This window comes from Liolophura sinensis, chromosome 6, assembly GCF_032854445.1.
Source record: "Liolophura sinensis isolate JHLJ2023 chromosome 6, CUHK_Ljap_v2, whole genome shotgun sequence".
NCBI lineage: Eukaryota > Metazoa > Mollusca > Polyplacophora > Chitonida > Chitonidae > Liolophura > Liolophura sinensis.
Genome location: NC_088300.1, coordinates 22,309,604 through 22,333,911, shown reverse-complemented (window position 1 = coordinate 22,333,911; position 24,308 = coordinate 22,309,604). Strand labels below are relative to the sequence as shown.

Sequence of the window (24,308 nt, the reverse complement as noted above, 5' to 3'; positions counted from 1 at the left end):
GTGTTATTTGTTCATGTATGTGTATGTGTAAGAAAGTTTAGTCACTTGTAGTCTGTTAAACCACATTTGTTTTATATATAGAATCGTATACATGCAATCACATCAAATGACTCAACCTACACAAATAAAACTGTTATATATATATATGTTCACATTTATATGTTTTGTTATGTTTTATCAATCCTTGTCACACAAGTAAAATGCTGTCACCATATATGTATATATTTATGGCATTCTCTCTGACCAAATACGCCATACACCCAAAATGACCTCAGATTTCGTCCATGCGTAAATTGCTCATTTTTCCAAATCCTTGGAGTTTTATTGATTTTAGAAAGGTGCTTTGAGAGGTGTTTGGAAGGTAGGATGATATTCTACTGGGAAAATGTAAATTTTACCACAACAAATAAGATCTCATTTAGTTGCCTCCAAAATTGCCCTTTAATTTTTTGGGGTTTGTTTTTGTTTTTTAGGTCATTCAGGATAGTGCGCATCAGTGCATCATTGAGGAGACAGACAATTAAGTGAAAAAGCAGAAACTACCTCACTCATTTCGTAACCTTATCATGCTTGGCACTTCTTAGTAAAACCCTAAAATATTCTGTTTAAAAAGAAGGAAGTCTGAGGCATACACAGGGCAGGTTGTATAAAGTGGGACACAGAAACGCACATGGCCACTTACACCTACGCCACCACATTGCGCAGTGGTCACAGAACAGAATTCAGCTCAGTTCCACATTTTATGAGTGATTTTTATTTTTTTTTTTGACGTATACGTAAAGTGTCAACTATCACAAATATTCACTTAACCTAAATGAAACTTGCTAAGTTGTGTGTGCCTGTCAGTTGTTACAAAGCTTTTACATAGCAAGACCTGCATGCTACTGTTCATCCTCCAAGCCCCAAATGTGTCATGTGCACTAGAAACGGCAGGCTATCTGGTTTCTGTCAAAAGTCCATAAGTCTTTGAATTCAGCTTTGAATTTCCTGGGCTCTGCTTGGTTTCCTGTACCCTAATTCCTCAACTTTTCTGGATAAGAAAGAGCAACTTTCACTGCAATGTATGCATGTCAGATTTTGGAAACAAAGAAACATAGGTTGGATTGGCCAGTTTCAGGGCTTCACAAAAAGTACAATTTTATCCGTCTACACAGAATAATGCCTTCAGAATATGCTTGAATAAATACCTTGCAAACATGCAAAAAGGTTGTAGAATTACGGTACCCATTAATCTCACTGCAACTGTACAAATGGAACATTCTTGAGTACAACTTAAAAATAGTCTAAAAATAAATCAAACTGGTCAAATGCTGTATTAAAAACCACATTCACAGTTAGGGTACCACACGTATATGAAAGAAAACAAAACTTAACTGACAATAATAAAAACTTTATTATTGATTCCAGATCGGAGGATGATCCAGACAAGATTGTACATATACATGTTAAATGAAAGTAAGAGGTCCACACACTGAGCACGCAACATCTACAATAATGACCTCAACAGTCTACACATCATGAGTGACAATGAAGGCGTACCGATTCGCCGATGAAATGAAACATGGAAATTTTTATTTTCCACTTTTTTCCTTGTTAAAGGAAAGCATGAGAAAGACATGGATAGAAGCCATGACATGTATTTATATATGTATATGAAGGTGAGGGTAGCAATGTTGGTAATCAGAATCACACAACCCCTCCATTATTAGAAAGTTGAGATAAATTTGTGTTAATGGGGCATTATTGGTTAATTGGATACTGCAGGCTTTGGAGAGGGAACACCATTTTGTCTTGTTTGTCGTCTTGATTTTCTGAAAATAACAACAACACAGCTAGGTTTAGAAATGAAAACAATGCAATTTGAATTAAAACTGAGCTGGGATGGACTGTTAGCCGCATACCATATCTAGGCTTATGATATTTGCAGCTAAAAATAGTATAAGTTTAACTTGAACTTTGGGATTTCATTGCTTAGTATGAAGCAAAAATACTTCTCACCATGGGAAAATGCCAGTAACATACAATGTATTTTGGGTAATGGAAAAGAAAAGCATGGACCCAGTCCACAGGGGTCACTTTTACAAACCTTAAGAAATCAAATTTCTTGACATTTCTGTAGAATGACGTCCAGATTACAACAACACATTTAATATGATACGGAAATGTATTTTGTATGAAAAAGTGTAAAATGGTTTTGAAAAACTGGGGTGTGAAACTCTTTATTCTAAGTGCTACTTACTTCGGTTTACTGGGCATGTCTTTACAGCTTGGACACTCCCACCTGCCCGTGGGTATACTCTTCACCCCGACACAGAAGGTATGGTAGCCACGGTCACAGCGGTCACAGAACATCATCTTATCCTGACAACCCACACCCACACAAATATATGCAACAGACTTAATAGTTTGCACACCTTCTTTTTTTTGTTTTATTCCCTTTCTCACGAAGGTTTTTTTCTGGGTATGAAGGCATCTCTCATTGTTGACAAAACCTTCCAAGGTAAGGCCATAGATTTGAATCCATGATCTCAGGGAAAAGGCTGGTGGATTTAATCGGGTACTCTGAAGTACTAGGCTATATACAGCCTTTGCCCCCATAGGTTTATAGTGCATTATGATGAACATACACAAAAAAGGCTTTTCCTGGTAGGATTTGTCACATTTTCTGTATAACCATGGTACAGGCTTGTTATTAGGGATAACACTGTCTGAATATAGTACAGATTTTAGTGCTGAAAAGTCTAGTGGCTACGACTACTCTGGCTTATTTTCTCTGGTTTATTCAACACAATAACTGAACTGGTCTGTGTTATGCATCTAATATTGTCAATCTGGTCACATTCACTGTAAGCAACGTCCACTACCCTCCACCTTGGCAGACATACCTCATCATAGGGGTCCATACACTCCACACAGGTCTTACACTCCATACACTGCCAGGGGTAAGTCTTAATGACAGCGATCATCTCTGTGGTCAACTCCAAACATGTGGGGTGACCTACAAAACAGAACAAAACTGGAATTTATACGATCAAAACAACCCTCCTTACAGTCACAGCAATTCAAACAGAATATTTGAAATCAGAGGAGTTGTGAGAACAAAATCAAATGGGAAGATGTTCCTCGAGGATAACTTTGTAACCATTGATAATAAAGGCATGAATATTATGCATGCATAAGTTTACACTATAGGGAAGATGTAAGGACATTTTCATGGAAATTGGTGCAGTACTTGGAAATGTGCACAGATAAGGAAAGGATATTCCCGATGTGTTGATGTACACATTAGATATTATCACTGACCCTTCCCCCATTATACTGACCTGAAGTTTTACACTCTGAACACTGCACTAGATCTTCCACTTTGCCCCTCACTTTGTCATCACCAGTTTTACAAATACGACAGGTTTTCTCAACCTCCTTCTCTTCCTTTTTTTCTCTCTTAGGCTGAGAAAAATAAGCAAATGAATGAGTCTAGTGAATAAAAATCAAAGTTCATTTATTGGCGATCCAGTCCTCTACAAAAGCAAGCAAATATTGTACCCATGGAATGGCAGTATTATCTACTGTTAATATTCAGTGTGGCTGTTCGGGATACAGGAGTTCCCTCCCTTTGAAGAGGTGTAGCCAGCCTCACTGTACAAAGTAATTTGATTTTCAATCTGGAAAGAGTAATAATCTGTACTAGTAAGGCCATACTAATTTTATTTGTTTTTTTTTACCAGCAAAATATATCTCTTACAATGTAATCAGAGGGTATAAAACTGAACAACTACCCCAGCAAAACAAGATTGGACATAATAGTGTTGGTTTGCCAATAAGACCTAACATAAAACTGGTATCACCTAACATCCACAACAGTAAGCAAATATACACTCATAGCAGTGCCAGTGCAGCTTTACAATTGTAAATGATAAAAAAATGGCCATAATTAACCACAAATTATGATTTATATATTTATTTATTTGATTGGTGTTTTACGCCGTACTCAAGAGAATTTCACTTATACAGCGGCGTCTAGCATTATGGTGGGTGGAAACCGGGCAGAGCCCGGGGGAAACCCACGACCATCCGCAGGTTGCTGCAAGACCTTCCCACGTACGGCCGAAGAGGAAGCCAACATGAGCTGGACTTGAACTCACAGCGACCGCATTAGTGAGAGACTCCTGGGTCATTACGCTGCGCTAGCACACTAACCAACTGAGCCATGGAGGCCCCCACAAATATATAGGTAACTGTACTTGTGTAATTTGCTAAATTTTTCCCCAAAGAATCCATAAATTAACAATGCACTTTTTTCCTAACATTGGTTTCATTTAATCAGAAAACAAAGACGAAAAAATAGTGCATCATTAAGTTGACTGTACATGTATATTCTTACATGAAGACATCCTGCCTTCTAATTCACAGCATATTGGATTACATACATCTTTTCAATTTGGGTACCCTTTTTGAGTCCCATAATTTGGGCTGAAATTGAAAATTCCTGGAATTTACATGCAACTTAACAACAAGAATACCGTTTGAGTAAGAGGACAGAATAATCCACACCTTTACAACATCAATTAATCAATATAAAAACACTTTAACATTTTTTCATTCCTCCCACATATAATTTAGGGGGTTTTGGCGCTCCACTTTGGGCACCTACACGTATTATGTGTATGAAGAATTGTGCACTCATGACTGGTGGATCCACCAAAAGCTGACATCACCATGCCCTCATTCTGTTAAATTCTTCAAACTAATCATGAACAATGACCATGAAAGGCAAAAGGCAACTGTATCAAAATAAAACTGACAAAAAAAAACAAAACAAATAAACATCACATGCTCATAATTTATCCCTATTTTTCCATACAAAAATGACAGCTTATTTCATATGTCTGACAAGAAATATTCTGTTAAGGAATTGTATGTGAAAGATAATGTAAACACATATTGGATTTAATTTTGATACACAAGTCAGAGTAACAAAAATACAGTTACATCTTGTTACATAACTACAACATTTGACTTAAGACTGATTTGAAAATAAAAAAAAATTCCCAAAAACAAACAAAATGGCAACCAAGGTTGAGTAAAGCCAACTTGCTGGGAAGATGCCAAAATTATGGACTATTGAGGAAAGATCTGAAAAATCTATAAACCAGTTTAGTTTTAGATCATGCTTAACAATTTAAAGCACGTGTGTGATTCAAAGACAAACTTCTGGAATCTTGAGGGATTATGTAGAAATCAGTGTTTAGTACGTAATCTACTTGCCATTGCTGAGCAACAATTAAACAAGAGAAAACAACTCAAATGTAACCAAATGCCAGTTTTGTGGAGTCTGTTCTCATGCTTTTGGTTTGCAAGAGTATTGAATACAACTGGGTTTTGGGTTTCTGGGTTCCAACAATTTCTGAGTTCCAACCAAACAACAAGCACTGTGATGCTAATACATGCACACGTATGCGAGTACAATAATATTTCTGTCTCTAATAAAAATTCCTTTCCAGACCTCTCTGTACAATTCACCTCTTAAGGACCACAACATAGCTACAATACTGGAGTATCAAATTACCATCACACGTTAAATCTTCAGAGGTGAAAAGTATCAAGACAATTATGAATGGGTAACAATGTTGTAATTATTTCTGAATCAGTGATTTCAGAGTCAGGCATCAAATCACCAGTAACTACCTCCAGTTATTCAGCTCCTAAAATATCCATTTGTAAGTCTAACCACATTGCCGATCAACTCCTGTGTAGTATCAGATATACTTGGTTCAACGGCTGGAAGACTTAAACAGTCCTGCTGACTCACTGATTAAAGTTTACTGGCTTGTTTATTCTCAATCTATTGCCTATTAGCAGGCTGTTTGATCATCATGTGTCCAATATGATCTCATATTGGGTAGTTGTCGTTTGATATGTAATATCACAGGAGCAAGACAGTATAATAATGTACAAGTACGCAAACAAAAAGAGAGATCTACACATACATACATAAAAAACAGACACATGTACAGAAAGATCAGGCCTATAACCAAAGGACATGCAACAAATCATTGAGACAGATGGAGTTACCTCCTCCTGAGTTGGAGCCACAGGTTCCGTCGGCTAGAATAAATCAAAACATTCCCAGCTAAGCAAGTACATTCAAATGTACTGCACTAAACACAGAGAAATATCCTGTTGTTTAGAGATGGGGTGCATGTTATGAGTGCATGTTCATGAGAAATATATATATATATATATATATATATGCCTAAGGCCTATGTTATTTGTAGTTTAAGAAAGCATAGGTGTTCATATCCATGCACATGTATAAAATATGGCACACCCTAATTCCTTAACATTTTCACACACGACAGAGCAACTATCAGTGCAATTTATGCACATTATTAAGTTCTTTTTGGAGACATTTCATACACTCCCTTTTATCCAGTGGAGATATGTGTAATATAAACTGTCAGTGCCACAAAAAAACTGATTTTAGAATTATTTATTTATGTGACATACAATGACGCGCAGTATTATGCTGGGAGGAAACCAGGCAATCCATGGCCATCAAAGGATTACTTTAGAGTTAAGTTTAATCACAGCATAATTATCTTGGAGAAAGGTGACTGATTCATAAATTCCACAGCACAATTTCCTGCAAATGAGCAATTCCATAAGAAGAGCAATACTGGTAATTGGATAAAACACCACATTTAATATAATTTACACCCGTCAGCACCCGCAAATCAAAATAAAAGGCAAAGTTTCACCAGTCAATGAATTCATTACATCAGTAGTACAAAAATATATACAAAATAAAAAAGAAATTAAAAGTGACACAGCTTTATGGTACCGAGAAAAAGAAAGGAGTTCAAAGTCATTTAATGCTGAGACATGACAGAATAAGACATAATTTGAGTCAAGGGACACACTCCACACTTTGTTAGTATGACACTCACATTAACAGGCCTTTACACACATCTCACATTTCCAACATGTACACAATATCACACCGCAATGATATGGCTGAAATAATGACATTGTGGCCTTCAGCCATAATCATTCATTCACAATACTTGTACATCTAACTGTAGAGCCACTATCAAACACAACATGTCCATGTTTGTACTTGCCTGCTGTTGACGAGCAGTGGCTGATGGCTAGAAGAAATGGTTAGAAAGGATGCATTATTCCTATAATTATCACTGAACGCTTGCAAAAATCACAAACTGCTACATGTATGGTATTTATTTATTTGGCTGGTATTTTAGCTTATCCGCAATAACATTTACACAATAGCAACCAACATAATAGTTCAAAGAACCTGGCCTAAACATGAAGGAAACACACGACCATCCAATGGTTGCTTGCAGACCTTTCCATATACATAATGCCTACATGTAATACAAGGTTTTGCGGCACTATGTCATGTACTAAAACACTGCTCTTTATAATACTGAAGTCATCCTACTGTAATTCAACCTTTTCGCACGTTTGCAAGGGGTTTATTCAAACATATTGTAAAGGCATTATTCTGTGTTGACTGATACAATTATACTTTTTGTGAAGCTCTGAAATCAGCCAATGCAACCAATGTAGATTTGTCTCCAAAATCTAATTATAAATGTGTATAAATTGCTTATTCATAAGCGAAAAGGTTGTGGAATTACAGTAATCAATTTTCGTACAAATAACAGCCAAGCTAAAGTGATCTGACAGGTACATGCAGAATCACAATGAGGAATCTTAATAGCGCATTTCTTTGAGACTATTAAACGCAATCCTTGTCGCGCTTGAACCAAACCATTAAGGCATTATATTCTGTTATCAAACTGTTTGCTAGAAGCTATGCCAGACTGGCGTGGTGCTAGAAGGCTGCATGACACTTAACCTCTGCTTGTCTTCATGTCTGATGTACTACACTATTGATCACTGTAGTCTCTAACTTGTTTCTAGGCGTTTCTCACTACCAACCTTACCTTCTGTTTGTCTGCCTTGGCACCACCATTGGGTGTAGCTGGTTTGACATCCTCAGCTGGGGGTGGTGTAGGTAAAGGAGCCACACCCATACTCTCTGCCTCACTGGAGTCTCCGTCATCACTGCCAGAATCAGAGCCCCCTTGGTCCTGTGGAAATGTCGGGTCACAAAATCTTCTAGAAAAGTGGCTAGCATACTATATACAGCTTATGATACTGTCATGGCTGTAGTCAGAGGCAGGCAAGTTGCCTAAAATTACAATTATAATGTCACCAGGATTCTTATACTGACATTTGAGTCACACAGTATTAAGTACAGGATACATGAAACACTTGGGTTTTATTTCTTGATCCGGGGTATATAATGTGGCCTAACATACAAAAGTACAAAAAAGATTCTCTTGACGCCTAAAAACAGCTTTAAACTATGGTTTTCCAAAGGCCCCAGTGGTCAGTCCGGAAATTAAGTGGCCTTAACGATGCTAACTGTCAAAACAACTTTGTTGGTGGGACGGAACAAAATAGGGTGCTAAGTCGGTCCCGTATTCCCAATATGTTCATCAATGATGGCATTTGAAGTTTTTTCGAATATTTTTGACCACTGATGGAAAATATGTATAAAACAGAGTGGTTATTAAGAAATATAAAATATGCATCAAAGTGCTTTTTGATGTATCCTTTAAAATGAATCATGTGATAATGGAATCTACATAACCTGGTGTTTAAATCACACAAGCTTATCTCACCTATTCACTATCTGTCAAAATCAATGGATAATAATATTGGTTATCTTGAACTTCTTACCTAATTGGGTGAAACATTCATACCTAAAAACATTCATTCATTTAAAAAAAAAGTTAATAAACCAGAATGTTTCTCACATACATTTATGATAATTTGCATATAGCTCTTGTTACTGTAGAAAGTGTTTACTGCAATGTTCTTGTTTACTGTAAAAATCACAAAATAATAAAAGGTATTTTATTATTTTGTGCTTTTTATAGTAAGCAAAAACATTTTACTTTTATGATAGCAGTGAGGTTTATGGGTGAAGCAAACCAGGTGTACACACAATGTGCACAAGACTCCCTTACCCTTGGGCTAGCCTTCTTTCTTGGGAGAATCTGTCTAATGGCTTGGCGAGCATGAAATTGTAGTACGCCTATTGAATTAAATCTCAGGGATGTTGGTTTTGATTGTGTTAGTCAATGTCTGGTGCAGCGTACTAACCGGAATTTGAATTATTAAAATGATGTACACATGTTAATGTCTTATTTTGGTACGCAGAAATTGTCTTACCTCTCCACTTTCCTCTGCTGTGTCATCTGATGTATCACCTGTCGATGGATTGGCCAGAATATCCTTGAACTTCTTGGGTGGTCCATAGATAGCTGTACCCACAGGGAGGTATTTTAATTCTCCAGGTGTGTACCTGCAGCAGTACACCAATTAGGTAAGCAGATTGCTTTTTGTCACAAGGGTCAGGATTTTCTTAATATTTAATTTTAAAAGTACACATGAAATCAAATGGAGAGTATGTGGCCGACTCTATAATGTGCTTGTACGTTTGTGGTGGCTGAAGCCGAGATTTAAAAATTTTACAGTTTCTGTCGGTTGTTGTCGTGGTTTTTTACCGTTGTTTGTAGGCCATGTATGGTAGATGTACAAATTATTGGGGCTGCCATCATTGGCTGTTTGGAATAAGTACGCTATTATCACTTCCTTTTTCTGTGTACTTTACGTTTAAGCAATTTTTCTCCTGCCAGCATGCTTGGTATCAGAATGATGGAAATTGTCTAAACTTAGGTATGAATTTTAATGATGAAAGTTTGGGCGAGAGGACCCAAAGAGACAGGTGGTGATGAGGTCACGAGTGACGTCCCTTTGGTGTTGCTAGGCAACCTTCCCAGCTGCTGGCATAGAAAGGTCCAGATTTTGAGTCAATCTATGTCAAGATTTTTATGGCTGCTTTCTCACAGACTGGGCAAGGTATTCACCAAAGCCTATCAGCCACAGAATATTTGGGAATGAGTTACATCATTGAACGTTAACACTGTCACTTATGGAAAATTAATAGAGGTCTGAGGCCATCTGGACCCAGAGCTCTTCAGTGTCTGGAGGTAACACTGTATACCCACGATGCTTTCTGTAACTTTTGTGTCAGTGACATAAGGCATTATCCTGGAGCTCTACTTTCTCAATGGCTACAAACAGGCCTCACATCTGAATTTTTATTATAGATTCACAAATACCCCAAAAGATAGCTTTGAAATTTCTAAACAAAACCTCACCTGTTAGATGTACCTGACATGTTGGTTACACTTACTCTTTGTAATAGTCTTGGAACTGTCCAGGGATCAGAGCCACTGGATAGGGGCTCACCTTGGTGGCTTCAGGGGGAGCCACTTTGTATTTGCCTTGAGGGTAATGGATTGCCTGAGAATGTAAAATGTTTGTATCTTGGTGTACACATGGTTTAAAATAAAAGCATAGGATTCAAGGACCTTCACTAAAATATAGAAGGATATATATACAATTTCTATTTCATCTTAAAAACCTGACTGTACTAATATTCCTGAGTATAGAGTAAAACATCTGCCCAAATCAACAGATTTTATCGCTTTGCAATTTTACAAGCAAAAATACAATGAAATGTTGGAGAACTACAAGATGAACTATGATATTTACAGCATTATCACTGGAGTCAATGAAGTTCAATTAGAACAATTATAATTATATTATAACTGTAAATGTTCACACACAAATGGTGTCAAAATATGTTGTCATACCAGTTACAATAGCACAACAACAAGCAGATTAGGCTAGGTTAATGTGGAAGCTGTAACCTGGGAATATGGCCAACCAATCTCTGAGCTATTCAATGGTAATACCTACCAGTGCAGCTTTTTAACCTCAAAACTTTGGGCCCTGGTGAACGCTCTGCATGAGAACTCTGCTGTCACGTTATTAACGTCAAACTTTCCATTCCTAGCTCATCATAATAATGTCATCTCAAAGAATGAAGGACAGTACATATTATACAGACAGTGCATGCTATGGGAAGGGATATCAGGAATTGTCAGGCGAAGCCCAAGATGAATATCACTTGTCAAGAGCTGACAATTCCTGATATCCCATCTTAAAGAATGCACCATATGTTTTACTATACGGAAAAAATGTACAATTTTTGTTGTTTTACTTTAAAGCACCGAATTTGTAAGCTGACAGCAGAACTGTGGCCACCATCCATTTCTTTACTGTTTAAACAAGCAGACAGCAAACAAGGGAGATAACGGCTGTGCAATAAACTGATGTAATTGTTGGATATTAGCGGGAGATCACTGACTATTGCCCTATGAATGTGGGATATTAGTTTGTGAGCATGGCGTGTTTTTCGGAAAATATAGTGTGACGGTCTGTCAACCAATGAAAACAGAGAATAGCTCTATGAAGTACCATAATGTAACATTGTGAACATTGGTCTACAATCAATTTTTGACGTAACAATGCCTCAAGGTCCTGCTTCACACTAGTACCACTTTATGTTATAAAAAAAGAGATACCACCCCTCCAATGCTCTCACCATAGTCTGGAGGTCAAAATAGGCTCGCCTGTCTTCTCTCCTCTCTCTCTGGAATTGCACGTTGAACTCTGCTGCAGACTTCACAGCTTTCTTCATGTAATCTGCCAACTTGCTCTTCTCAAACTTTGGCTGGAAAAAGGAATAACCGATGTTTAATAAAACAGCATCCTATCTGTCTGTCAATACATTGTACCATATGGATTATTATTTCATATTTTACTGTCAACAAGAACCAATGCTGGTCAAGTGATCTAATGGCTTCTGCTCAAAGTCTACTAGCACTTGACCAATGAGGCAGCAGGTTCAGATCCAGTTATCGTGGGTTTGGCCACAGTTTGGATTCAGAGGTTTGTCTGGTATGTGACAACATGTGGTAGTTTCCTCTTAGACTACACCTGACTTCTTGAGCTCATGGACTTATTCTGGAAATTCTCAAATATTCTAGGGTATGGTAAAGACCACCAATCAAATACATGAAGGCTACCAATCAAATACATAAAAGACCATGAACCAAATACATAAAGACCACCAATCAAATACATAAAGACCACCAATAAAATACATAAATAAATGTGATGTCAAAAAGCGTACAGTGTAAATGTGACTAGGCAATGTAAATTTACAGTGCGTAACTAAATGGCAATGTAAATTTACAGTGCGTAACTGAATGGCAATGTAAATTTAAAGAGTGTAAGTGAATCACAACAATATGCAGCGTGTACAGTGTATTTTTTTCAGTGCTCGTCTTCAAACGCTGCAAGGGGCCTCCGTGGCTCAGTCGGTTAGCGCGCTAGTGCAGCGTAATGACCCAGGAGCCTCTCACCAATGCGGTCGCTGTGAGTTCAAGTCCAGCTCATGCTGGCTTCCTCTCCGGCCGTAAGTGGGAAGGTCTGTCAGCAACCTGCGGATGGTCGTGGGTTTCCCCCGGGCTGTGCCCGGTTTCCGCCCACCATAATGCTGGCCGCCGTCGTATAAGTGAAATATTCTTGAGTACGGCGTAAAACACCAATCAAAAAAAAAAAAAAAAAAAAAATCAAACGCTGCAGCAATTGTCAGGGGACATAACCTGAACATGTACTCACAACATCATACTCCTTGTGCTTGTCACTGATGGTTTGTCGTTCTTTTTCATGCAGAACAGCTGCATATTCCTGTATCAGATAAAATGTTACACATTCACAAACATGTAAGTCTGCCGAAAACAAATGGATGTGAATGATGCAGATGTATAGATCAACAATAGGTACAATGTGTACTCATTCAGTTTAATGCGAAATTTCTGATTAAAAAGAGCAAGCAAACTATATTCTGTGTTCATGCTCGTTTAACTACAGTTACCACTAGTCCTACAGTACAAAATTTAAGTCTGTATGAAAACTTTATATTCATTTCAACTTTACCTATTTTGATACTTTACTATAATGCATACATACACAGAAATATGAATACTTGCAGACAATTGTAACTCACATTCTAACTCGGTGACGACAGACAGTTTTCAGATAATTTAGTAAAAGAATGCTAATTTGTATTTCTCTTTGTTCCAATAGCAACACAAATCTACAAGAATACTGTGATTAATGTTTTTGAAGGATGAAGAACTCACTCGATATCTCATTGGATAGTCACGAATCATGAGATCCAGAACTTCCTCGCTCTTCAGCGCTGTTAAACCTGAAACAGGAGAGGTTTGTCTGCTGAAGAGCTGCTGTGAATTACAGCAAGGAGAGGAGTGGGGTGCAGGGACAGACTAAAATAACAAGCCATTCCGGACATCCTGTGGCTGTTGTGGGAGCAGAGATCTGCATCCCACTGCTGCCACCAGGGGAGGCCCCCAAAGACAGTTTGCAACACTACACCTTTGCTATCCTTCGCACAAACATAAAACAGGTTTTGCTGTTCTTAATGTCAGCATGCTGAAGTATATGAAAGTATATGTAAAAAATCTGACGAAAAAAGATCTTGCACAGTAAAATGACAGTAAAATAAGACATTTAATACTTTTCATCATGATATGCTTTATTAATATATCATAAAACTAAAACTTTTCCAATATTTTTGCTGAAGAGACAAGACTGGTTGTAATACCTCATACATTTCATCGCCTGTAATATGAGGCTATAAAAGTATGAGATGGTCTGAGACATAAAATAACATATACAACAGTCTTGGACAATAAACAATTTGCAACTTCCTAACAGTATGACCAGACAGGACTGAGTAAATTCCAGTACATGTATTTACCTCATTCATTGTTTAACACGACAGAAGTTTCATCTTTAGGATGGCAGTCAGTTTAACAAGTGTAAGAAACCAAAGTGTTTAGGGTACACTTAGCACTTATTTTTAAACATCAACACTCCATAAAACTATTCTTTTCGCAAAGCTCCAATATCCACAATCCTGGTGATAATCAATTCATAATGATGGCTAAAATACAATTTTGGTTGAATTTTTTAATGCAAAAATATTGAGAAATTAGGGTAATAGTTTCCCCCGTTTTTCTAAATCAATTACTGGGAAGATTGTCCTGTCTTCCAAATCCTCAAGCAACTTCCTGATCATTAGTCTATAAGAGTCAAAGAGTTGAAAAGACATCTAGTTTATTAAAAAAAAAATACACATGGATTTTTAAGAATGCTAAAAAACATCTAAATTGTCAAAAACTTCTTGAATGCATAAATAAAAAAGGTTAACCAGTTCTTCAAATGTGGCTGAAAATAAATATAAAACAAGTAAATATTTTGTAAGATATAAAAAGAAATGATCATACATTGTACTTCAAAAACTGTGCAATTTAACAAAAATTAGCTGGTTTTAACTTGTATTAGACCAATGAAGCAACATTATTGAATTTGTTTAATTAATGCTAGATTCATAAAATTCTTTTGATGTGTTATTTGAAGAAAAGTAGAATAATGAAAATTATAAGGCAGCACTGCCATATTGATTTATCAATTAAAGCTCTCAAAAAGGGGCAAGGTAGAATTTCTTGTAGTTTTAATGAAAGACGACATATAGTGAGAAGGGGGTCAGTTATAGTGGAGACAGTTTTGATTAGCTGATAACCTGGGTGTTGTTTCCCGGCGGATGACAGACAGTGAAGAAAGACGACAACAGAAAGACTGGCTCTGTAAGACCCCCAGGGAGCAGGGCAAAAGGGAAATGAAAGAAAGACAAGAAAACCATCAGGTATCCCGGGCAATGGGAGATACGATCTCTGAGCCATCAAACCACCTGCAAATACAGGCTAATTATAAGTGGCTGTTTTCTTCTCTTTCAAAAAGACCTCTCAATTTCTTCCTTCCTGATCATTTTCGATTCAACAAACGTAAGGGAAAGTGACAGAGACTCAGCCAGCCATTTCCTCTCAACTGACACTACGAACAATTGACTGCAATATCAGCTAATACAGGGCTAGACAAAGGTAAGCAGGTTCTTATAGTGTTACAATATAATTATTGCACTGAGAATACAAAATTTATATTCCTACATAATACAAGTGATAAATGTGGTAATTTGTTATTGATGTCTCAGACTATCACAGATGCCTTTTTGATAGTGCAAATTTATGCACATTTTTAATTTCACTTTGGAGGCAAAACTATGTTGGTTGGATTGGCCAGTTTCAGGGCTTCATAAAAAGTATCATTTTATCAGTCGATACAGACAAATGAATCCAGCATACCCTATTTCATATGCTGAGACCATTTAATGAACAACATACTCATGTCTTTACTTTTCGAAAAAGCTGGGAAAGAAAGGTAATATTCTGCTTTCAGCAATACTAATATCTGTCCCCAAAATTAGAAGTATTAGGGTAGGCTTGAATAAACACCATGCAAACATGTGAAAAGGTTGGAGAATTAGTCTGACTTTGATTTCTGATAACACCACACGATCAGTGAACATGTTGTTAAGGTCTCACATAGAGTATAGAGTACTGAATATGAAAAGTTATAACCAAAAATAGAAAACAAAAGTCCATTCAACTGGAAAGAAAATTTCTTGTAACACTGCCCAAAAACTACTCTATAAACCACAACTTGTTAGCAATGACACGATACCTTTCAATAAGTCTAATGACATTTAAATAAATGCTCTGTATACCATTTATCTATTGATGCTTGATTTGATGCTTACTTAAAAGTACACATTTAGGCCATCCTTAAAAAAAATGTCAGTTGGGCACAGCCCTGCTTTACAAAAATGGGTCGGTTGGTAGGAAATATTTTTCTTTTGGGAGAGTTTTTTTTCGATTAATTTAACATGGAAGTAATAATCTCACACACTGATAGACGGGTACTAAAGTAAAAAAAAAACCCAAAAACTGCAAACCAAAACTACTACAGTATCCATGTTGGCCTATAAAGCTATTGCACATAAATAATAACTATACTTATGACAAAGAAGTTGTCCAGTTTATAAACAGTCAATAGTCTATTAGAGGTACACTATTTTGATGAAATTTATATGAGCAAAAAAAATAGGGAAATAAGAATAAAAATGTAAATGAGTTAGTGTGAATCCTAATCTGGCTTAATGTAGTAACTGTCAGAAGGAAACTAACTTTGGGAAAGTGTAATTTATTATTCCTCTTTTTGCAAGATTATTCTATACACAACAACAGCCATGTTTATAGGTGAATGAGATCTGTCAGAGCCCAATGGTACCACTGCACTTCATCAGGTAGACGACAAAAAGTTACAGTTGATCCACTGTGAGATTGGTTCATACATATATATATATATATATATATATATATATGGCTTTGAACTGAGCTGGTGACATTGAGTCAGCACTCAGTGTTTGATTCAGGAATGTTTGAGTTTCTGGAAAAATTTTTGCCCACACCAGTGAGGTAAAATAGCCAAAATTGCCAGGGATCTGGAGACAGATTTTGTGTATACTTGGAAATGCATTTTCAGCCATTTTAAGCTATTTCTATGCACAATACAAAATGTATACATAATGTGGGCAGTTAGTTCTACAAATTATTGAACTGCAACAATATAACTCTAAGAAAAGAAGTTAGAAAAAATTTGATTTTTTTTTCAAATTTTTGCCCATTTGACTTTTTGACAAGTTCTTCTGATGGACACAATGAGACCTTGTATTCATTTCTGGCACTTTACTTTTGGTCAATGAGAGAACAATAGATTAAAAATTTCACCATTCTCAATTTCAACAGCTACATGCATTTACCATTCTTTGATTGTACCATTTCATTTATTTCATATATCAAGATTACACATAAAAAAAATAGTGTTATTTGTGCTAGCCAAAAATGATAAGTTAAACTGCTCATGACATCTGAGTGCCCATTTCACCAAGACTGGATACATTAATGTCCAGCATGCAACTTTGGAGACAGAGACAGCTAAGAATGCCAAATAATGACCATAGCACGGGTTCAGCAGTACTAAAGTTCCATTCCATTTAGCTCGGTAGTTTGGAGCATACAATCGTAATAAGGGAAAAATTAAAAAAATACACCTCTCGAAAACAGATCACCAGGGCATATGACACTTCACAAATCACTGAGTGATCTACTACATTACAAATGCAGCTACAAACCATACCATATACATAAACAAACTATAAAGAGAAGCAGGTACTAAAAAAAAAACATTTCTTTAATAATCTTTAATAAAATCTTTAAGGCATAAAAAAGTCATAATCATGTTTTTCAAAAATCTTCTGCCTGACTTAATAACAGAACTCTTGACAGAACACTAATCAGCACCCCTGATCCACAGGTCTGTTTCAAGGTACAGTACTAAACCCATAAGGTGCAGGTTACAAATTGGATTTGGACAGGGAATTTGTGGAATGATCAGTGGTGCCACTGTGGCAACTTACACAGTTAAATGTTCTTTTAAGACCATATGTCTTCCACGAATGTGGTGCACAATTCTGCACACTGCAAGCGGGAAAGTTTATCAATAACTAGCCAAAGGTCAGTGGTTTCATATGTCTTCCACGAATGTGGTGCACATTTCCGCACACTGCAAGTGGGAAAGTTTATCAATAACTAGCCAAAGGTCAGTGGTTTCATATGTCTTCCACGAATGTGGTGCACATTTCTGTACACTGCAAGTGGGAAAGTTTATCAATAACTAGCCAAAGGTCAGTGGTTTCATATGTCTTCCACGAATGTGGTGCACATTTCTGCACACTGCAAGTGGGAAAGTTTATCAATAACTAGCCAAAGGTCAGTGGTTTCATATGTCTTCCACGAATGTGGTGCACATTTCTGCACACTGCAAGTAGGAAAGTTTATCAATAACTAGCCAAAGGTCAGCGGTTTCATATGTCTTCCACGAATGTGGTGCACATTTCCGCACACTGCAAGTGGGAGGGTTTATCAATAACTAGCCAAAGGTCAGTGGTTTCATATGTCTTCCACGAATGTGGTGCACATTTCTGCACACTGCAAGTGGGAAAGTTTATCAATAACTAGCCAAAGGTCAGTGGTTTTATACCCATTGTATAAGAGAAAACTTATGTGTCAGGTTTATCAGAGTACCCAGAGTAAACTTCCTTCCCATCCCCCTCTAAATACAGTATGCAGCTGAATTACCTAAAACTACATTCAAAGTAATATACTACTATTTTATTGGCAAGAGATGCAGGTATAAATCAAAAAAATACATTGAAATCACCTTTAAATCAGCTGGATGATTCTGACAAGTCTTGTCATATTTTGCTGCCTGTGTCACAGACAGTCTTACATCCATTTTCATTCAGCTGAGCGGTGTTTTAAGCCATAAGCGAAACCATTTAGACTATATATAAGTGGTGGTAATCACAGTTATCACAGGTGGAAGAATGGTGGATGAATCCATGGAAAGCACTCAGTCATGATTGATACTGGGATGAAACATCAATCATCTGGATTTAACGTGAAGTAAAATCCACACCATTCCAGTCATTGAAGTCAAGCATTACTGTTGTTGCACACAAAAGGCTCTTGACTTACAAGATGGCAAATTGGATGATTCTTATTTGGCCACGTTGGCATCTAGTAGTTACTATGGTTAAGTCTAAGGATTATAAGTACTTTATAAAAAGAACTGCAGGTATTTCATGGCCTGGCATACTTAATCAAGGGTGGTGATTTCTTCTGTGCGCTGACTGATTTTCTTCAAAATAATTCGTTGTATCACAGAAATATATGCAAATACCATGTAAATCCAAAATCAAACAAATTTAATGTACAAAAAACATAAACAACTTCCATTCTGTCAACCTGGAACCCTTTGTGATATTTGCATTTCTGCAAGTAGTTGTACAAGACTGACTTACTTACCCAAGTCACACTGTGTCTCAGATACAACCCCTCTGTCCTTCAGGAACACCTTCTCATTCATGTCCACAGATCGTCTCTGAAGATCTACAAGTATGCAAAGGTAATGTCACGATGCGTTTTATCTGCATGTACAGGACATTAATGTACAGTACATAAATGTACAATCTCAAAGTATAAAAAAAGTAACAATTTGTGCCTAAAATGGAAAACTGTGTCCAGAAATACCTTAAATACATTTTTTTGAAAAATTTTGTCTTTACCAAATAGCACAAACAGAATTATTTTTGTAATGTCAGAGAATGTCACAGAACTGACAATTTTCAAAATGTTCTACAAAGTGTCTGTAGATACACAGGGGAAAAACCTAAACAAGTGATGTGACATCACATGATGTGCTCTCAAAAGGGCAACATCTACCTTACTTTCAGTCACGTTTATGGTGTAGCAAAACTTTAAAAAAAATGGAGCCCAAGGGCTGTGAAATGGGCCTACTGCTCTCCCCTAAGTTTAAACAGTTGGGAAAAAATTTGTGTAAGCAAGGATATAAAAAAAAAATAACAAAGGCTGATTATAAATGAAGAAGAGCACAGTGAAAGACTAGATGCTGAAATGTTTTAAACCTTATATGAATAATGATGTAAAATTAGTCATCATTTATCCTTAGTCTTAAGCCACGATGTTTTTCTTAGCTGGTTTCTACCTCTGGTTCACTGAATGCAACACTTTCAACAAGGGAGATAGCCCCTAGAGAAGATTCGGAAGAGAAACAAAACAAAAAAACAACACAAAAATTGACCAGAGATTAAATTCAATCATCGTTTTAACATTATGACAATGTTGATCACCAGAGTGCTAAACCTAAAAGTTGTGAAAAAGGATTCTTCATTCTTCAAACTAAAAGCAAAACCATTTGAGTCCGCCATCTTGAAACTTCATTCTGAAACACGCATCACTCTTGCCCATAAGGGAATGTAGACAGTACGGTTTTTCTCGTTTTTTAAAATGAATCATCATCTGCCAGGTTGGTAACTCATTTAAGTACATCAAACAAAAAGTGCATGTCGGTTGAGTTTGAGGACTATCCGCCAATTTGGAAAAGTCCTTTTCACTTTCCAACTGTGAGTTTGTCAAGATTATCGCATGTGTCAAAAACTAATACAAAAAATGTTAATTTAAGTACAAGAGTTCATGTAAACTTTAACAATGAAATCTTCCCAACGCTATGTACGTTACCACAGGCTATCAAGGTAACAACTGATATGTGACATTTACCGTTATAATCCTCAAAATAATGCAAGTGTATTTGACAAACTATCGAATTGAAAGGATAATAAATGAAAGCACGACACCAAACATAACTATAATTTTCATTCAATGACACTGAGTACTTGGGTAAAACTACTTCCGGAAATTTTTTTTCACATTATTTCATGCCTTTATAATGGGCCTCTCACAATTCTCACCAACAGACCCACAAAAATGGCACTAACTTCATCTCAACATTTCCGTTCACATTAAAAGTTTAAAATGAAATAAAATAAACAGAACAAACACAGGCAAATTGAAAAGACGAGCTAGCAAAATCTGCAGCTAAGTCACTTGCCAATGGTCAGTGATTTACCCTATAAGTTTTCTCTCACCTGGGTATTTCCTCTTGAAGGATTTGACGGCCAGGAACTCTGAGATCTGCTCCTGTAGCATGTACCACTCTGCACCAGTCTCCTGAGGCCACTGATACTCAAACAGATTGGCTGCAGGGAACGCCCTGTTACAAACACACAGAGAAGGCATTACACCTAAAACTTTATTAAATAATTTGCTCGGTTATGTCTAAGAAATCTGTGCTCTGCCAACTATGATGTTACACTATTGATGCTGCAGTGGAACATTCGCTTTGTGAGGCAAAAATCTATACATATATTGGTGTGATATGTATTTGTGGTTGTGTATAAGAGAGGAGGCACAAATGTTCATTGGATTAAAAGTACCCCATTATTTATGACACAGTATTTGTTCCCATAATAAATGTTAACACTTAACAAATTTTAAAATAATACAAGTCTTTCCAGTTAAATATACTAAGCTACCTTAATAAAGTAGTCATATATAAACAGGCCGTAAAATGCTTGCAAGATGAGATATTACTAGAAAAACAAATATCAATATCTAGTCAATAATTAAGTCGACAAAATGATACAGTATTTACTTTTTCTTATAAACAGTCTTAATATTACAGTGTGCCATTCATATTAGAATAAATGTGAATTAAGATTTCAAAGAGAGCACAAAACTACTTTAGCATTAACATTCATGTATCAGTATGGAATCTCCAGATTTACAAGATCATCAACCATAAAATTTTACATTCCAGAGCTGTTCATTTACTACTGTTCTATTAAAGCCACAAGACTGCCTTTTATGGGCTCACAAAAGGTTCTGTTAGTTCATGCACATGAATATATATATGTTGCTAGCTTTTTTTAAACGATTTCCATTACTAGGTTAGGGAAAGTACACATTTTTGGAAATCATCACAAAATTTTATCTTGACAATCCTTACATAAACATGTACTTAAGGTGAACAACAAGCATGGTTCATAAAAAGTCCATAGATTACCCATGACAATCAGAGTCATCAAATGTTGCCACACTGCTTCCACTGCCATGGCGTTTACGGTTGTTCCCAGTGCTGGCTACATCACTGGAGGCATCCTCAGCCTCAACAGGCGGTTCATCATCGCCAGGTGGTTCGTCATTGCCAGGCGGTTCATCTTCACCAGGTGGTTCATTTTCACCAGGTGGTTCATCAACTGGTTGTTCACCATCACCACCCACTTCCATCTCCTCTACTTGTTCATCATCTTTTATTATATCTTTGTCTGCCTCAGCATTACCTTCTTCATCCCTCTGGGGTTTAGAATTTAGATGCATAAACAAATAAACCAATTAAGAAACATAACTGTATAAACAGATGTTATTCTTAATGAACATGACTATTATCATCTAAAATTAATAAATATGTGACATATGTTTAAATACATGTAACCATAAACACATGTGATATATACACATATTTTCATCATGTGGTCAAATGAATTTCTTTTTTATATTCTTCAGTTCAGTGATTACAACAGCACAAACAGATATGGAAATAACTCTTGCAACAATGAGTTACATTTTCAATTCATAGTGTGAAAAAAACAAACACATACATACCTCTGCTGTTTTAGATGTGTCTAAACAAGGGCTTTCAGTGTCTCCTGTGCCTGTGCCTAAAAGTTCTTCACTTTGTGACTTTTCTGTTGAATCTCCACATACTGGCAGTAAAGATGTATCCTCTGTGCAAGCTGGATTTGTATTTATTAATTCAAACTTTTCCTCCTGGCATTTTTCTTTTCCTGATGTCAAACTCTCATGTTCATGACTTACACGAGATTGACTTTCTTCTACTAGATTTTGATCTGTGACACCAGATTTCTTAGACTGAATTGTTTCAGGAGCATTAGTTACACTATTCTCACTGTCAGCTATATGTGCAGATAAAGTCTCAATATTATCTTTTGCCACACTGTCGTTTTTACATTCACTTGATGACTCTTCTGTATTAAAAGCTGGCCGCTGTTGTGTTTTCGTGACAGTTTGTTTTGAGAAATGTGGCAAACTTTCTGAAGAAGTGGAAGTATATAACAGGGAAGCTTCAGGGATTTCGGATCCGCTTTTACTAGCAGCAAAAGATTCTTTTTCATCTCCTGGAGACTCTACTTGTCGCTGTTTATTGTCAGTCCCTTCTACAACACCAGCTTTTTCCTCTGAACTCTCCTGGTTATCCGACGGGTCAGATTTACATGTTGTTGGATCAGAATTTGTTAGATCGGATTTGTCTATAGTATCGTCTACTAAAGAAGAATTCGGCTGTACTTGTTCTTGTCCTTTGCCTGAGTGGCAAGAGTTGTCACTGTGACCACTGGCAGTATTTTCCGATGTGTTACCCTCAACTGGGGTAGGCACATTTGCTGGGGATACATTACCACCATTACTGTCTCTTTCGATTTCCAGTCCACTCGCATGTCCGACATCACCGCTTGCACCGGGAGCTGGTGTGTTCGGAGTTTGTGGTGTTAGTGTCGTCTTCTGAGGCAAGCATGCCTTACTGTCCCCAAGATTAATATCTTTTCCGTCACCCGCATCTGTTTTCGATCCCGTGTCACCCGAACCATCTCCTTTTTGGGAGTTATCTTCCATCGTTGCTAAAACCTTTCGTCTGCCAAATTTCTTTTGTCGTCCGCCGCGCTGTTAACAAATTTACCGCATAACACTGAAGAGCTCTCCCAGTGCTCGCCAAAGTTTCTTCCCTTAGACCGCCTGCGGTTGTGAGCGCTTGATCGGCCACCTGGCTGTGGTATATTTACTGATTCTTACTTATGTTGATATGAACTACTTTTATCATCGAGTATATAGGAAAAGAGAAAGAATTTTTGAAAGACCTTCAAACATTAAGGGTAGCATTTAAATATCGGTTAGAGCTAGTAATAAGCTCACATGTGCAGTAACTTTATAAGCCTGTAAGGACTTAATCACGGGAACTTAATTGTCTTCCACTTGATGTGGTTCTTACAGTGACATTCCTTTTTTCTTTCTTAACATTTTCCCTCGTCTTTCAATGGAATTGAGAGGAATCGCCAAACGAAAAGATTAAATGTTGAATTCTAATCTTGAAAGCCTTACCAAAGCCAGGAAATATTCTATACTGTATATAAAAGCCCCAGCCAAAGCGGACGGATGTGTCTCCGATTTCCATCACAGTTGCTACTTGCTCGCGTAGGATACACCTAATCTCCTTATAATTGCGTTTGGAGACTCTCGCTGGCATCCTTTCCTCCGTCCGCCGTTAGGCCTGTATAATTAAACACTAATTAGAAGTATATATCAGATGAAAGGCCATTAAAAACTGTCCAGGAAAATAGTTGGATTTTTTTTTTTTTGATAATTTCTTTTAGTAAAAAGCATTTGATTATTTTATGCTATGGTAGCCTTTTCTGACCTCAGCGCTACCAATGACGTCACATAAAGTTTTTGTAAATTGGCGCTACATTTCATCATACAATTATATTCAACGATTTGACCTTGAAACGAATATTTCAGGCAAAAGTATAGATGTGACGTATCTGATACCTTCAGGGCTACAACAGACCACCATAGAATCTGATCTTTTAGCATAACTTTACTCGGTTACCCCCCCCCCCCCCCCCAGCCTTCCAATATATATAAATCCAAGTCATTTCATGAACAGTTTTCAAAGGTCTTTCATCTGATATATACTTCATTTTAGAATGGTCTTTGCCTTTAAGTGAAAATTTCTTGATTACGGCTTTAAACACCAATGAAAGAAATAAGAAAAGCTCAATTACAATGAAATCTGCATTTCATTTGCGTTTTCTCTCGCTTTTT

General features: G+C 36.9%; 1 protein-coding gene across 2 annotated transcripts; it reads right to left on the bottom strand.

Annotated features, from left to right (window-relative positions):
* Positions 1-1,076: 1,076 nt before the first annotated feature.
* LOC135466661 (PHD finger protein 10-like) lies at positions 1,077-23,128 on the bottom strand. 2 transcript variants are annotated; one of them, XM_064744282.1, is made up of 16 exons: positions 22,077-23,128; positions 21,478-21,767; positions 20,501-20,625; positions 18,861-18,944; positions 13,155-13,222; positions 12,631-12,699; positions 11,549-11,677; positions 10,292-10,401; positions 9,265-9,397; positions 7,968-8,114; positions 7,122-7,148; positions 6,073-6,105; positions 3,324-3,447; positions 2,886-2,998; positions 2,240-2,361; positions 1,077-1,811 (listed from the first exon to the last, which is right to left on the bottom strand). In XM_064744282.1, exons 1-16 carry the CDS (start codon positions 23,100-23,102, stop codon positions 1,748-1,750), a joined length of 2,664 nt encoding a protein of 887 aa, XP_064600352.1. In that variant the 5' UTR covers positions 23,103-23,128; the 3' UTR covers positions 1,077-1,747. The 2 variants fall into 2 exon arrangements, with proteins under 2 accessions (XP_064600352.1, XP_064600353.1); XM_064744283.1 differs by lacking the exons at positions 6,073-6,105; positions 7,122-7,148 and having other exon boundaries at positions 1,078-1,811.
* Between the last annotated feature and the right edge of the window lie 1,180 nt (positions 23,129-24,308).